The sequence below is a fragment of the Saimiri boliviensis genome, chromosome 12 (assembly GCF_048565385.1).
Source record: "Saimiri boliviensis isolate mSaiBol1 chromosome 12, mSaiBol1.pri, whole genome shotgun sequence".
In the NCBI taxonomy this organism is placed as follows: domain Eukaryota; kingdom Metazoa; phylum Chordata; class Mammalia; order Primates; family Cebidae; genus Saimiri; species Saimiri boliviensis.
This window is the reverse complement of record NC_133460.1, coordinates 99,948,431-99,965,538: the sequence shown is the minus strand read 5'-3', so window position 1 is coordinate 99,965,538 and position 17,108 is coordinate 99,948,431. Positions and strand designations below refer to the sequence as shown.

General features: G+C 35.7%; 1 protein-coding gene across 4 annotated transcripts in view; it reads right to left on the bottom strand.

The window, feature by feature from the left end:
• The window catches only part of ATRNL1 (attractin like 1), an 811,767-nt gene that overhangs the window by 411,406 nt on the left and 383,253 nt on the right, over positions 1–17,108 (bottom strand). For all 4 annotated transcript variants that reach the window (XM_039465348.2, XM_074382946.1, XM_074382947.1 and 1 more), the window contains one exon: positions 9,138–9,199. In XM_039465348.2, the coding sequence (XP_039321282.1) occupies positions 9,138–9,199 (62 nt within the window). The remainder of the gene's footprint in view (positions 1–9,137; positions 9,200–17,108) is intronic.

The following is a 17,108-nucleotide window of genomic DNA, read 5'->3' as shown; positions in this document are numbered from 1 at the left end:
TCCCAGCTACTCAGGAGGCTGAGGTGGGAGAATTGCTTGAACCCAGGAGGCAGAGGTTGCGATGAGCAGAGATTGTGCCATTGCACTCCAGCCTGGGTAATAAAAGCGAAACTCCGTCTCAAAAAAAAAAAAGAGGGAGGGAAGCTTACTGGCTATATATAATAGCCAGAGGGTCTCTTTCATAGCTTTAAATGAGGCCCCTATGACTGACAGCAGAAGTGCCAACATTGATGACCAGCAGGATGATGATTTAATTGTTATAGAGTTACAGAACTCCAGAGATAACAGAATGCTCAGCCAAAGAAGTTCTGGTATGCAAAAGGGCCATAGTTCAGGAAATCTAGGACCCTGAAATATGGAATAGGAATATCTGGGTCAATGCTTCTGAGGATGCTGGTTTTACAGCCCCCTTCCCTAGTAATACCTAGCACTTTGTTATGCTGGAAGATACTAAAGAGGTCTCTTCTCGCTTAGTAACAGGTGCTCCCCTCACAAGCTGTCACCACTTCTCTTGGCTGCCAGACTGACAAGTGGGATTAAAATCACAGCATGACCCAACTGAACCTGATAAAAAAGAAAATTGATTGCACAATTGAAACAGATGCAAGATTTACAGAGCATGTACTGGCAGGAACCATGGAAGTATAACCAGATTTAAATATTTAATGAAGGGCAATACAATGTTAAGACTGGATAAATAAAAATTCATTGATTTGGTGTATATTTCCAGGACCACTGGAGATGTAATACCTGACTGAGGATTCCAGGAAATGGGGCAAACTTGTTGCTAGAGTGACTCGTAGAAGCCTGAAAAATGCTATGTCCAATACAAATGAAAATTGAAATGCCTGAGTTGTCCTGGCTTATGGAAGAGAAAGTTATAAAAATGCTGAGACAGGATTATACTGGAATGGTTCATATTATATAAGTCCAGAAGAACTATCAAGTTGTGTTCCATGAGAAGACGACTGAGAGGACACCCTATGCATTAAGGCTATTACGAATATGCTAATGAGAGAGGTACCAGTATTTAAAAAAAAAAAAAAAGCTTAGAATTGGCTCTCCTCTTCAAGTCTGAAAATAAGAGAGATAGTCACATGGCTACGCTTGTTAATTACCATAAAAAGATGGAGACCCAAAGTAATAGAGGACAGGTGTTAATGCTTAACTGCCAGAATCCAGAAATGACAATTGCCACAATTCAATCAACAACATTGAATGAGCTGCCAAGGGGTTTGGCCCACAAAGAGTTCTAGGAATTATTAATAAAGCATAGTATTCTGAAGAGCAAAATAAGTGAGTGGCCAACAGTAGTACTATTTAACATCTGGTTTTACTTTAAATAAGAATGAAGGTACAGGAGAGTTGAGGGTTGTTGCTTTAATGAAGAGCCATGTTTCTCTGCACAGTTTCCAGACTTCAGCTAATTTTCAAATCCAAAACCCATTGACCAAACAGGTCATCAACCCATTGAGTCGATAGAAGGAAAGTCCTTGAAACATTCTGAAAAGTGGGCAAAATATAATCTCAGCCCAAAATCTCCTTAAACTGATAAGCAACTTCAGCAAAGTCTCAGTATACAAAATCAGTGTGCAGAAAGCACAAACATTTCTATACACCAATAACAGACAGAGAGCCAAATCAAGAGCAAACTCCCATTCACAATTGCTACAAAGAGAATAAAATACCTAGGAATACAACTAAAAAAGGATGTAAACGACCTCTTCAAGGATAATAACAAACCACTGTTCAAGGAAATAAGAGCGGACACAAACAGATGGAGAAATATTCCATGCTCATGGTTAGAAAGAATCAATATCGTGAAAATGGCCATACTGCCCAAAGTAATTTATAGATTCAATGCTATCCCTATCGAGCTACCTATGACCCTCTTCACAGAACTGGAAAAAAAGCCCTTAAATTTCATATGGAACCAAAAGAGAGCCTGCATAGAAAAGACAATCCTAAGCAAAAAGACGAAAATCGGAGACAACACGCTACCTGATTTCAAACCATACTACAAAGCTACAGTAATCAAAACAGCATGGTACAATTACCAAAACAGAGATATACACCAATGGAACATAACAGAGGCCTCGGAGGCAACGCCACAAACAAAGATCAGATAAATATCTGATCTTTGACAAACCTGACAAAAACAAGCAATGGGGAAAGGATTCCCTGTTTAATAAATAATGTTGGGAAAACTTGATAGCAGTGTGCAGATAGCAGAAACTGGACCCCTTCTTAACACCTTACACTAAAATTAACTCCAGATGGATTAAAGACTTAAACATGAGACCTAACACCATAAAAACCCTAGAAGAAAACCTAGGCAAACCATTCAGGACATAGGCATAGGTAAGGACTTCATGACTAAATGACACCAAAAGCATTGGCAACAAAAGCCAAAATAAACAAATGGTATCTAATTAAACTCCAGAGCTTCTGTACAACAAAAGAAACAATCATTGGAGTGAAACGGCAACCAACAGAATGGGGAAAAAATTTTGCAATCTACCCGTCTGACAAAGGGCTAATATCCAGAATCTACAAAGAGCTAAAACAGATTTACAAGAAAAAAAACAAACAAACGCATCCAAAAGTGGGAGAAGGATATGAACAGACACTTTTCAAAAGAAGACATACATGAGGCCAACAAACATATGAAAAAACGTTTATCATTACTGATTATTAGAGAAATGCAAATAAAAACCACATTGAGATACCACCTCACGCCAGTTAGTATGGCGATCATTAAAAAATCTGGAGACAACAGATGCTGGAGAGGATGTGGAGAAATAGGAACACTTTTACACTGTTGGTGGGAGTGTAAACTAGTTCAACCATTGTGGAAGACAGTGTGGTGGTTCCTCAAGGACCTAGAAATAGAAATTCCATTTGACCCAGCAATCCCATTACTCAGTATATACCCAAAGGATTATAAATCATTCTATTATAAAGACACATGTGCATATATGTTCATAGCAGCACTGTTTACAATAGCAAAGACCTGGAACCAACTCAAATGCCCATCAATAATAGACTAGACAAGGAAAATGTGGCACATAAAAACCACAGAATACTATGCAGCCATAAAAAACAATGAGTTCGTGTCCTTTATAGGGACATGGATGAACCTGGAAACCATCATTCTCAGCAAACTGACACAAGAACAGAAAATCAAACACTGCATGTTCTCCCTCATATGTGGGTGTTGAACAATGAGAACACATGGACACAGGAAGGAGAGCATCACATACTGGGGCCTGTTGGTGGGGGGCCAATGGAGGGACAGCAGCAGAGTGGGGAAGTCAGGGAGGGATAACATGGGGAGAAATGGCAGATGTAGGTGACAAGGGATGGAAGCAGCAAACCACATTGCCATGTGTGCACCTATACAACAATCCTGCATGATCTGCACATGCACCCCAGAACCTAAATAAAAATTAAAAAAAATTAAAAAGATCCCTGAAAATACCTATACCATATACTTGATTATATACACACATATATACATGAGGATATATATACAGTACAGGAGGAATAAGCAGACATTTTGACTACTATTAGACATGAGGTTAGAAGTGACACAGATAACCAAGGATTCAAAATATCATCATGGCCTCTTATTAGAGTTGGGGTGTTCAGGGGTTGGGACACATAACAAATTCTGACTAATTCTGGTTCACAGTGTGCCCATTATATCAATAGAGACACCGAGTGGTCATTTCCCCAGTCTTTAAGTGTCTAAATAGAACTGATGTACAAGGTAGCTGGAATAACCCCTACACTGTGTCCCTGGCTTATGAGATAAGATCAGTCATAGTGGAAAAGACCAACTGGTAATCTCTGAAACTAGCCCCAACTGGACACGTTTATAAATGAAAATATTATGTGATCCTAGTGGTATAGAAAATTAATGCCACCATTAAAAATATAAAACATACAGGGATGGTATTCTCTACTAAATTTTCATTTATTTATTTACAATAAATAGTTCAGACTTTTCTGAATTATTTTCTGAACAAGATGTATCAGGAAGATCAGATACATCTACTTTTGCATGTTACACACATGAAAAAATGGTTTATTTAAAAAATAAGTCCTTTAAATTTTCAAATCATTCACTATATTATTTGACAGCAACAACAAGAAAAAACAAAACCATTTAGTTCAATATATGAAGGGACTGAGATTTAGAGAAGCTTGATGACTGCTATAGTTTGGTTATTTGATCCCCCAAATCACACGTTAAAATTTGATAACCAATGTTAGAGATGGGCCTAATGGAAGGTGTTTGGGTCATGGGGGTAGATCCATCATGAATGGCTTGGTGTCATCATTTTGCCAATGAGTGGGAGGGAACTCTATTTGGATATTTAAAAGAGCCTGGAACTTCTCTCCTCTATCTCTTGCCAACTTTCTCACCACGTGATCTCTGAACATACCAGCTTCCCTTCCTCTTCCATCATAAATTAAACAGCTTGGGGCCCTCACCAGATGCAAATGCCAACACCATACTTCTTGTACAACCTGCAGAACCATGAGCCAAGTAAACTTCTTTCCTTTCTGTATTACTCAGCCTCAGGTATTGTTTTGTAGCAACATAAATGGACTCAGACAGAAAAATGGTAACAGGAAGTGATACATTGCTATAAAGATACCTAGAAATGTAAAAGTGGCTTTGGAAGCGGAGGGCTCATAAAAAACACAGGAAGATGAAGAAACGTATGGAACATCTTAGAGACTGGTTAAGTGGTTGGAACCAAAATGCTGATTGAAATATAAACAGTAAAGGCCATGTTGAGGAAGTCTGATTGAAATGAGGAAATCATTGGGAGCTCAAACTAAGGTAACCTTTGTAATGGCCCTGTCAAAGATTTTGGCTACATTATATCCATGCCAAGCAGTAAAGTGCTCAAGAAGTACTGTGGCTGCTGTTAACAGCTTATATTCACATGTGGGAGCAAATGAATAACCTAAAATCAGAAATTATAATCAATAGGAAAGCAGAGCATAACAGTTTGTAGAATTGTCCGCCTGGCCATGTGGCAGAGAAAGAGTGTTTTTAGAAGAGGACACCAAGAGTGCTGGGGTAGAAAACACCTGTTAAAGAAAGCAGCATGAATAAAAAGGTAGCCAGGTACTAATAATAAAGACAATGGGGGAAAGAATCTGAAGGCATTTCAGACATCTGTCAGGATTCTGGGCTTCCCATCACAGACTAAGAGGCCAAGGAGGATGGTATGGCTTTGGATGACTGGCTTGGAACACCATTGCTGTGCCCCATCTCTAGAAATTGCTCCCCACATCTCATTGCTCAAATGGCCCCAGGTATTGCTCCTGCTGCCACTGAAGAAGGCTAGAAAGTATGAGTAGTAGAGGCTTGGAAACTTCCACTGAGATTTCAGGGGATGTATTGAAATGCCTGATTGTCCAGGCAGAAGCCTGCCATAGGGGTGGAGAGCCTGCAGACAGTTGCTAGTGAGGCAATGCTGAGCAGAAATGCAGGGTTGGAGGCCCTGAAGAGGCCCTGAAGAGAGTACCCTTCAAGGAACTGCCTAGTACAGCAGGGCCCTGGTTCAGTATGTTCCCAGGATGCAGAATATAAAATCAAAGGAGATAATTTTGGAGTTTTAAGATTTAATGTTTTCCCTGCTACATTTCAGATTTTCATGCAGCATGTTATCCCTGTATTTTGACCAATTTCTCACTTTTGGAATGAGATGTTTACCATATCTGTTCCACTATTGTATCTTGGAGGTAAGTAACTTGATTTTTATTTTACAGGCTCACAGCTGAAAGAAACTTGCTGTGAATCTCAGATGAGCATTTGGACTCTAGACTTCTGAGTTGATGCTAAAACAAGTTAAGACTTCTGGGAAGTACTGAGAATAAATTATATTTTGTATGTGAGAAGGACATGAGGGATTTCAGGGGCCAGGGATAGACAGCTATAGTTTTAATATTTGATCCCCCAAACCACGTGTTGAAATTTGATACCCAATGTTGGAGGTTGAGCCTAATGAAAGGTGTTATGGTTGCAGGGGCAGATCCCTCCTGAATGACTTGGTGGTGTCCTTATGGTAATGAATGAGTTCTCACCCTGTTAGTTCTCATGAGAACTGGCTGTTTAAATAAGTCTCTGCCTCTTACCTCTTCTTTCCCCATGTGATGGCTATACATGCCATCTCCCCTTCCTCTTCTGCCATGAGTAGAAGCAGTTTGATACACTCACCAGATGCACATGCTGGCACCCTACTTCTTGTATAGCCTGCACAACTGTGAGCCAAATAAATCTCTTTTTATAAATTACACAGCCTCAGGTATTCCTTTTCAATAACACAAACAGACTAAAATAGTGACCTAGTTAAGATGGCACAAAACATTAAGAACAGAGCCAGGCTATGTCTGTAAGTGATCTCCCTAGTACAGGACCAATTATGTTTGCCATCAAAACTACACACAATATAGAGGTAAAGACTAACAAAGAGTTTGAGACTGGCCCCTATAGAACAATGGCTAAACTGCAAAGCTGACACACTCAGCTCTGTTACCCAAATAACAGCAATAATAATAAAAGTGGCCTGATTTAGGGGTTTCCATAAATGTTAACCTGTCTTAAAATCTCTTTAAGTTTAGCAGTAACTGTATAAAACTTAATAATTAATAAGCTTCAAAATCCTGTTCATATTTTCCTTAACAGTAACATAGTTTTTTAAGTGATCTAATTTAACATTTCACTACTGGAAGAATTTAAATGACAAAAAAACCCATCAAATATATTTATCACACTTAAAGATTAGAATATTTTATTTTGCATTGTCCATGATGACAACATAATAAATAGGATCATCACTAAGACATGGTACACATTAACAATACTTTTCTTTTACTAAACAAAAGAGCTATTGAAATATGCATGCAAATTTAAAAGCTTAAAATAAAAACCTCAAGATTCAAATAATTTACATATACATTCAACTTTGTGAAATTGTACACTTAATCAAACTTTCAGTGAATTTCCATCCAGACTATTCTGCATCAAAAATTCTTCTAGGCCAGGCACGGTGGCTCTTACTTGTAATCCCAGCGCTTTGGGAGGCCGAGGTAGGCAGATTGCCTGAGGTCAGGAGATTGAGACTAGCCTGGCCAACATGGTAAAACCCTGTCTCTACTAAACATACAAAATTTAGCTGGGTGTGGAGGTGGGTGTTTGTAATCCCAGCTACTCTGAAGGCTGAGGCAGGAGAACTGCTCATACCAGGGAGATGGAGGTTGCAGTGAGCCAAAATAGTACAGCCTGGGTGACAGAGCGAGGCCTTGTCTCAAAAAAAAAAAAAAAAGTTTTTTAAATTCCTTTAATAATGTTTGTTCAATTGTTACTTTCAGTACTTTCTAAAACCATATTGTAATTTTGTTAGTAGCCTTAAAATTCATTTATTTTCTGAAGTACAAAGTTGTAAAATATTAAATATACTTAAGATGTTTTCTCAAATTTTTAGGAACAAATTTAAAGTACGAATGCACTTTTTACACATATTAGTGATAAATATGTTTATAGAAATACATTATAGAAATTATAATATTTTAAAGTGTATAAACAAACATTATTGTGTTCAGATTAACTAACCAATATGACAAAGGTTTCTCATATCAAGAAAAGCAGAAAAATGAACAAGGAATGTGTAAATTTTAGAAAATAGTTTACAAGTCTGAAAGGCTGTTAATGGAAATGAGAGACTGAAATTTTTATATATGGGCCCATATGGATGAATTAGCGGCGAGATCATAGGGAGACAGATTTCAGCTCAGTTATAAAGAACAATTTGTTATCTGATGTTAGAAAATGCTATCTGAGGAGCTGGTGAGCTTCCTGTCAGTAAAGGCATTTAGGCATAAAACTGATCAGTGGTTGGGCAAATTATGTCCACAGGCTAAATTCAATCCACCAGCTGTTTTTATAATAAAGTTTTATTGGAACACAGCCCCTCCCATTTGTTTCCAAATTGGCTCTGTCTGCTTTAACACTGTAGCAGAAAAGTTACATAGATGCGATGAAAACCATACAGCCCAGAAATCTTGAAATATTTACTATTTGGCCCTTAATGGAAAAATGTTTGCAGATTCCAATGAAGAAGGTATTAGGAATTCAAATACTATTGAATTTGTTGGTTAACAAGGTGATGGTTACTCTGTGTTTAGCAAAGTTCCAAACACATCATCTGTGTTGTGCGGGTCTTTGCTGTATGGCGGCCCAGCCAAGTTGGTGAGTGTTGGTCAAAATTCACACTGCACTATTTTCAAAGTTGAGTGCCATGATGTGGGGCTTTATGTGCCAGAAGGAGAAGTCACATTTATCTAATTTGCACAAAGGCACCCAAATGACCAGCATAAGCCTCACACATAATAACAATGTTAACAAAAATAACATCTCTTCTGATCCAGAGGATCTATTAAGTTACAGACATTCTGAAACTTAAACTCAGCTTTTTCTCCTAACCCAGAGTTTCTATATTTAAGTCCCATGGAAATGAAAATAAATGTTCCCTGAAAAGAGTTTTCATGTTTTGAGAAATGCTACAAACTATAACCTCTCTTTTAGAATGACACATTGCAAATTGGCATTTTAAAAGCTCTGAAAAGTAATGCCAGTTGAAAACCAACCAAAAGAGCCCTGTTTAACTTTAGGACACATAGCATTTTACAAAGTTCCTTCACTGTGGAACCCCTTTTTCTGAACCTATAATGAATATGATATACAATTAATATAATTAAGAAATAAACAAACTGGTTTAGTTCTTATAGATGTAACCAATCCATGTGGGGCATGCACTGTTAACATCATTAATTAAAGCAGGCTATAATTATTTATGTGATGGGGACACAAAGTTATCCTCTTTCCACTGAATCCATTAGATATTAAATAGTGTAACAGCAAAATAATCTTGCACAAGTATATTTGAGCTATCTCCCCTCTGCTCTGTAGAATATATTTAAGCATATAAAACTATTCAAGACATGCTATATGATATTTTAAGGTTAAAGAATTGATCAATTATCTAACAGACTGACAGGACATATATCAGAATATAGGCTTGACAAGTTCAAAGTCAGTAAGAGCAAACTTTTACCTGAAGAAGGTGACAAAAAACTGCACAAGATCCATGATTGTATTGTGTTGTGAGAATGCAATCTGAAAAATCAAAATAAAAAAATTGAAAGTATGTCCTTCTCTAAAACTTGTTGTAATATTACATGAGATTTGTAAATATATCATTTCTAAATCACCAAAATGTTTGGAACATCATATTATAAATCAACTATGTGATAGAATCAAAACTTCATTTAGAATACCTAATATATCCAACTGCTAATTATGGTCTTAGTGTAGACTATGACACTAAATGTTTTTTAAAAATTAGAAAATTACTTTAAGGATGTATGCTAAGAGTCTCATATAAAATACTATAACTATGCCTAACTAAAACACCTACATTTTCTCTTTTTTCTTTTTATTATTACACTTTAAGTTCTGGGGTACATGTGCAGAGCATGCAGGTTCGTTACACAGGTATACATGGGCCATGGTGGTTTGCTGCATCTATCACCTGTCATCTACATTAGGTTTTCCTCCTAATGCTATCCCTCCCCTATCCCCCCAACCCCTATTATTCCTCTGCTAACATTTCACCCCCCCAACAAGCCCCAGTGTATTATGTTCCCCTCCTTGTGTTTATGTGTTCTCATTGTTCAACACCCATTTATCAGTGAGAACATGCGATAACACCTAAATTTTCAACTGAGTTAAGAAAACAGGGAATTTTTTTTCTATATATCTTCATCTAGGGAACCTTTATACATATATACAAATGTTTTGTTATACACCAAATAATAAAATATGTCACATCATTTTAAAATCTGTTAATGTTAATAAGAAGTTAATTTTGAAAGGTGAAACTGGCCAAAAAGTTAAAGTGGTTCTCCATTTCTGTCAACATTATAGAAATCATACCATAACATATGTCTTGAGGAAGTGTATTATAATGTATCAATCAATAATATAGCATCTGAATAGAGAATAAATAGTTGTGTAATGTGGCTTTTCACTTGCTAGCCCCATATATTTTGAAAACCTAGTCTATTTCTCAGTTTTCCCATATGAGAATAGTAATAATAAAAGCATCTACCTTATAATGTTATAGAAAATCTAACTGAATTAATAAATATCTAATGTTTACCAAAATACCTGGTATTTAATAATTACAATAGAAACATTACTAAACTTTTGTATCATGTATAAATGAGATGTCAATATAAGTGAGTTTTCCCACATTGCTGAAGCTAAACCATTCAGGTATTAAAGTCTCTTTTTCTTTCAATAACATTTTATGAAAATCTTTCAAAAACATAACAGAATTTCTACTGAAAATGGAATAAAAGGAATAAGTTTTCTCTCCCACTATAAACAACTGGAAATCTAGGTGAAGTATATGCAACAACCAATTTCAGGCTTTGGACAAGTGACAGAAGACTAGAATCCCTGAGTGAAGAAAAACAAAGAAAATGAATCCCATAATTGTCCCAGCTTTCAGTGCAAGGAAGGAACATGAAGGAATTTAAATGGCATTCTAAAATAAGGGATGTCAGTATTTCTTATGTAAAGAATAACAGTAAGTTCAGAAAATAATTTTTTTGGCATGTACATGTAAGCTTAAATATAGTAATATTCATTTTCTACAAGCTTCTAAGCTGTTAAATTATAAAACACTTATACAAAGGCTGAAGAAAGATAATTGGCATAGGAGATTGGTTATAGGTGAAAATGTCATAAAATACTAAAGAAAAAAACATCTTTTAAAGTTTAAAAGAAGGAATTTTTCTCCCCAGGTGATTGCCCATAAGAACGTCACAGAAATGAAGATTATCAAAGAATATTGTCAAGAACTTAAATCCATGGTAACAGAATTACAGATACAATAATTAAGAGCAGGAAAATCTTCAAAATGATATTTTAAAATCATAATAAAGAAAATTAGTTTGATTAAGACAAATTGGAATAGGAGAAAACCTTATACAGTGTTGATTAATATCTAAATGAAAACGGGGTAAAAGGACTTGAACAAAAGCTTGAATAAATTAGTAAATATATTTAAAAAAGAGAACAGATGAAATAACAACTATTAAATATAACATAAAATTAACTGAGCAAGATAAAGTGCAATTGCAGTAAATGTCAACAGACTAAAACCAAATTGAGAGATTTTTGCAGTAGATTAAAAGATACAATTCAGCTTTATGTTTTTAGCAGAAACCACAGTGACACATTTTTATCCAAAATATAAAATACTGCAAGAAGATATAACAGACACTTAAAAACAACAAAGCATACAGACCAAGATTAATAGCAAAGTGAAATTCAGAGTCAAAACCTGATCAAATAAAGCATAGAGACAAAGAAGATATAACAATAATAAAACAATATACACCAAAAATATAGGCCAAGTAAGTAAAAGCACAGTGCTTTTATGTCCATACAAGGGGAATTTAATAATGGCAAAATCATGGAAGATATTATGTACATGCATCTCTTTAAAAAGTTATCTGAACAAAGAGACACAAAATTAATCTAGTTAGTCATTTAAATAATGTAAAACTATTGAAGAAATAGTCATTAAACAAGCTCCAGGTGCTGGTGACACCAGTGTAATAAGACAAAGCTCTTATTCTTTCAGCATTTATTTTCTAATAGCAGGAGGGAAAAAATAAAAGGTAAACTTGTAGGGGGATATCATAATTGTTGACAGTGGTGTTTTGAGTGGAAAAAAGAGATGATATAAACTAGGAGGATTTATGGATAATTTGGATCGGGTGGTTAGAGCTGCTGGCTTCGCTAAAGAGGTGATATATGAGCTCATATCCAAATAAGAAGTTTAAAACCACACAAATATCTGTTGGTAGAGGTTTCACAAGTGTAAATCTGATGATTAGGTTAGACATGTTTATGAAAAGTCACAAGACCTAGAGTACTGTGAGCAAAGGACAGAGTAGTTGTAAATAAATTCCAATTAGAAAGTAAAAAGTAAGTCACATAAATTGTTGGCCATGATAAAGAGTTCAGAACGTATTATAAGCACAGTGAGAACCCATGGAAGATTTTAAGCTATGGAAATGACATATTCTAACTCTCAAGAAAAATATAATTCTGGCTGTTGGGTGAGGAAGAAATGATTGAGCAAATCTGGAAGATAAGAGAGGAGGATATTTAATTGTTCTAGTCATACACTGATAGTAGCTTGTACAAGAGTAGGAGTCATCAAGACAAAAATAAGTAGTTGGAAACATAATTTCAGGTGAGAATTGAGGAGACCTGTTGAAGGATTAGATATGACAGGTGAATGAAGGAGAAGAATCAATCATGACTGTTGCAGTTTGCTCTCACAAGAGCAAGTGGAAAGTGATATTTCTACTTACTGAGAAGAATAAAAAAGGGCCATGAGGATCAAGGGAGATATAAGAAAAGAAAAACATATTTAGAATATGTTAAATGTGAAATACCGATTAAATGTTCAAGAATAGATGGTAACTATTAGCTTGTAGCTCAGAGGAAAGGTTAGATTTAAAAATTTGGAAATCAAAGGAACATAAATGTCATTTTAAATCATGTACTTGTATGATAGTCCCTAGGAGACGGAATAGATGCAGGAGAAATTATCTGTAAGAGTTCATTCAGGGCCACCCCATTATTAGAGCTTAAAAAAAGGAAGTGGAAAGGTAGGTGGGAGGAAACCAGGAAAGCTTTGTGTCAAGATGGTCAAAGAACAGAAATATTGCAAGGAGAAAGTAATGATTGATTTTGTTGGTTAAGATAAGGATGAAAATATGGCTACTGGATTTGACAACATGAACTTTCTGAGTAATTTAAACTAAAGAACTTTGAACAGAGAGGTAGGGATGTTAATAAAAACAGAATAATATAAGGAGAATGTGGAACATGACAAAGTAGAAACAAACTACAGGCTGAACTTTCAAGATGTTCTGTTACAAAACAGAGAGAAATCAAGAACAAACACAGATGATTTAAAAATATTTTCTTTAATTTATATAACATTTTTAAAAGACAATAAACATTGTACAGAGAAAATATTTTAAAAATCTAAATGGTATTTTTATGAGCTATATTCTAATAAAATAAAATTAAAACTATAATATCAAATATGGCCAAAACAAGCTTAACTATTTATAAATTAACAAATTTAACCCATGTGACAGAGTTCTGAGTGAGCAGTGGGAGTAGCAAGATACTTTCTGATATCCTTGACTTCCAATATTTAAAAATATAGCAACTAATTTAAAAAAAAGAACAATGATTCTAAAAAATGTCAGTGGCAGATTATCCCCTTAAATGCCAAAACATAAACAGGTACACGTAAACTACAAACCCAAGACATAGATGGTACCAGTGTCTATGAGGCAGGAATAAGAGGGAATCAACAGGAAAACTCAAAAGCTTCAAAAACATATTAACTGGAACCAGGCAGGCCAATTTGAATAAGGAAGTGAAAGCAGAAATTGCTCAATACAAGGGTAGGTTAGTGCAAGGGGTCCTGAGGAAGTTCCAAAAGATGCTGGAACAGTTAGAGTGCATGAATTCTCAAAGGCAACCAGTCAGATATCTATTCCAGGACTGGTCTCATAATGAGGAGAAACTGCTAAAAGTGAAAATGAAAATTAAGCTGAACAAAGTAAATGCAGAAAAAATAAAGAAGGCCTAACAAAAGTGAGGAAAGGAACAGAGATAGAAACTTCATATGGAACCAAAAGAGAGCCCGCATAGCCAAGTCAATTCTAAGCAAAAAAAAAAAAAAAAAAAAAAAAAAAACAAAAAAACAAAAAAACACCAAAGCTGGCGGCATCACACTACTGGACTTCAAACTATTACTACAAGGCTCCAGTAATCAAAACATCATGGTACTGGTACCAAAACAGAGATACAGAGAACAGAAGCCTCAGAGGCAACACCACACACCTACAACAATCTAATCTTTAACAAACCTGACAAAAACAAGCAATGGGGAAAGGAGTTCCTGTTAAATAAATGATGTTGGGAAAACTGGCTAGACATGTGCAAAAAGCAGAAACTGGACCCCTTCCTGACACCTTACACTAAAATTAACTCCAGATGGATTGAAGACTTAAACATAAGACTTAACACCATAAAAACCCTAGAAGAAAACCTAGGCAAAACCATTCAGGACATAGGCATAGGCAAGGACTTCATGACCAAAACACCAAAAGCATTGGCAACAAAAGCCAAAAGAGACAAATGGGACCTAATCAAACTCCACAGTTTCTGCACAGCAAAAGAAACAGTCATTACAGTGAATTGGCAACCAACATAATGGGAAAAAAATTTTGGAATCTACCCATTTGATATCCAGAATCTACAAAGAACTAGAACTAAAACAGATTTACAAGAAAAAAAACAAGCCCATTCAAAAGTGGGCAAAGGACATGAACAGACACTTTACAAAAGAAGACATACAGGAAGCCAACAAACATATGAAAAAATGCTCATCATCACTGGTCATTAGAGAAGTGCAAATCAAAAACTACATTGAGATACCATCTCATGCCACTTAGAATGGTGATCATTAAAAAATCTGGAGACAACAGATGTTGGAGAGGAGGTGGAGAAATAGGAACACTTTTACACTATTGGTGGAAGTGTAAATTAGTTCAACCATTGTGGAAGACAGTGTGGTGATTCCTCAAGGACCTAGAAATAGAAATTCCATTTGACCCAGCAATCCCATTACTGGGTATACATCCAAAGGATTATAGATCATTCTACTATAAGGACACGTGCACACAAATGTTCACTGCTGCACTGTTTACAATAGCAAAGACCTGGAAACAACCCAAATGCTCATCGGTGATAGACTGGACACGGAAAATGTGGCACATATACACCATGGAATATTATGCAGCCATAAAAAACGATAGTTCATGTCCTTTATAGGGACATGGATGAACCTAGAAACCATCATTCTCAGCAAACTGACACAAGAACAGAAAATCAAACCCCGCATGGTCTCATTCATAGGTGGGTGTTGAACAAGGAGAACACATGGACACAGGGAGGGGAGCATCACACACTGGGGTCTGTTGGGAAGAAATAGAGGAGGGACAGCAGTGGGTGGGGAGTTGGGGAGAGATAGCATGGGGCAAAATGCCAGATATAGGTGATGGGGAGGAAAGCAGCACATCACACTGCCACATGTGTACCTATGCAACAATCTTGCATATTCTTCACATGTAACCCAAAACCTAAAAGCCAATAAAAAAAAAAAGAAAGAAAATTTGTAAAGAGCAAGTAGCACATTTTTAGGTGGAAAAAGTATTGATCATTAAAATATATAAATTCAAATATAGGTCTTGCCACTAATCCCTTTGTGCACTGCCTATTTAACTCATTATTATCATTCCCTAATATCTGCCATTCTTTAACATATAAAGGATTTGGCATTTCTTTAATTTAAATGGTACATAAGTAGTGGGAAAATCAACAGAGTAACAATGTATTTAAATTGATGAAGCACATGATTCAGGCTGGAACTGCAGAATTTTATTATGGTCTACCTGCCATCTGTGGGCCCATATAACTTTATAACAAAGATCATAATTTCAGGTAAGTAAGCAAGACATAGACACAACATGAGACATCTCTATAATTTTTTATATCTGTCCAATGAATATTTGAATTTTAAAAAGTAGCCAGGGGAAAATGACTACTTCTTCAAGAAAAAGTCATAAAGTAAAGCACCAAAACATTCTAAAACTTGAAATAATTATATTAGCTATCTTTACCTATTAATAAATATAATAAAAACAAATGTAAAAGTTTTCACAGGAAATATGAACACTATTTTGATCTCAGCTTGTTTTCAGAGGATAAGCTTAAATACTCCTTCTTGGGGGTGATGAGACACTTAGACCTCCCAAAATTAAGACCACTTAAAAAATAATCAAAAATAATAGCTGCAGTTCAAATTAGGTTACACATAATGCTTAAACATTAAGTGAGGTACTTACTGAAGACCTCAACCAACTCCTGCTACAGATAATACTCTCCTTTTTTACAATAAGGAGTATTAATGGTGGGATGAAGTCTATGGGTAAAGTCTCTAGAAAAATACCATCTGAAATACAGACTTTCTTAAAAACGGATACAAGGGACACTCAGAGTAACTAATCTGTTAACATAAATGGCACTCAAGAGTAAATGTAGACTCAGCAAAAGTGGTTTTTATACTTGGAGTCCCATCCTAGGGGCTGCAGGCTGAGGGTGAACAGATTCCATACTGGCTCTTCAACAGAAGAGTTAGCACTACCATTTTTTTTGTACAAATATTTCAAAATGTTTCTCCACCCGAGACCTTCCATAGAAAATTCCACAGGAGACTGCCTATGAAAAATACTGTTGCAGTCCATTGCCAGGTACACACTTTAAAAATAAGAAGTAATTGATTATGGAAATAGAAGGCAGATCCAAGGATGATTTGGTAAAATTAGTAAGCAATGCCAAGCAGACACTAACTCAGTCAGATTCTCTTTCAAGATTCCCTCTTATGGGGTATAAATTTATGCATATATCAAATAAATCACTAAGTATCTATTATATTCTTGGCATTGTACCAGGTGCTTGGATCTATCAGTTAAAAAAGAAAGAAAGAAAGAAAGAGAGAGAGAGAGAGAGAGAAGCGAGAGAAGCTAGCAGTGAAAAAATCTCCTACTGGGAAAGCAGATAATAAATGGTGATAATAATAAATTATATAATATGTTGGAACTTAGCAAATGCTATGGGAAAAAAGAACATGAAAAATATCCTGTCTTCTATCATTCACATGGATGGGACAAGAAATCACTTTTTAATGTTTAAAAACATGCAGAAGTTCTGAGATCAAACAGAAAAAATTAGATACAGATTACAGAAAGAAATAAAACACAGCATTAGGTTCAAGTGTATCTGGCTATTCTCAGTTTTTTTCTGTCTATAATAGCATACAGCAATACCAGGCCCCTTTCAATAAAACTGGAAGGTG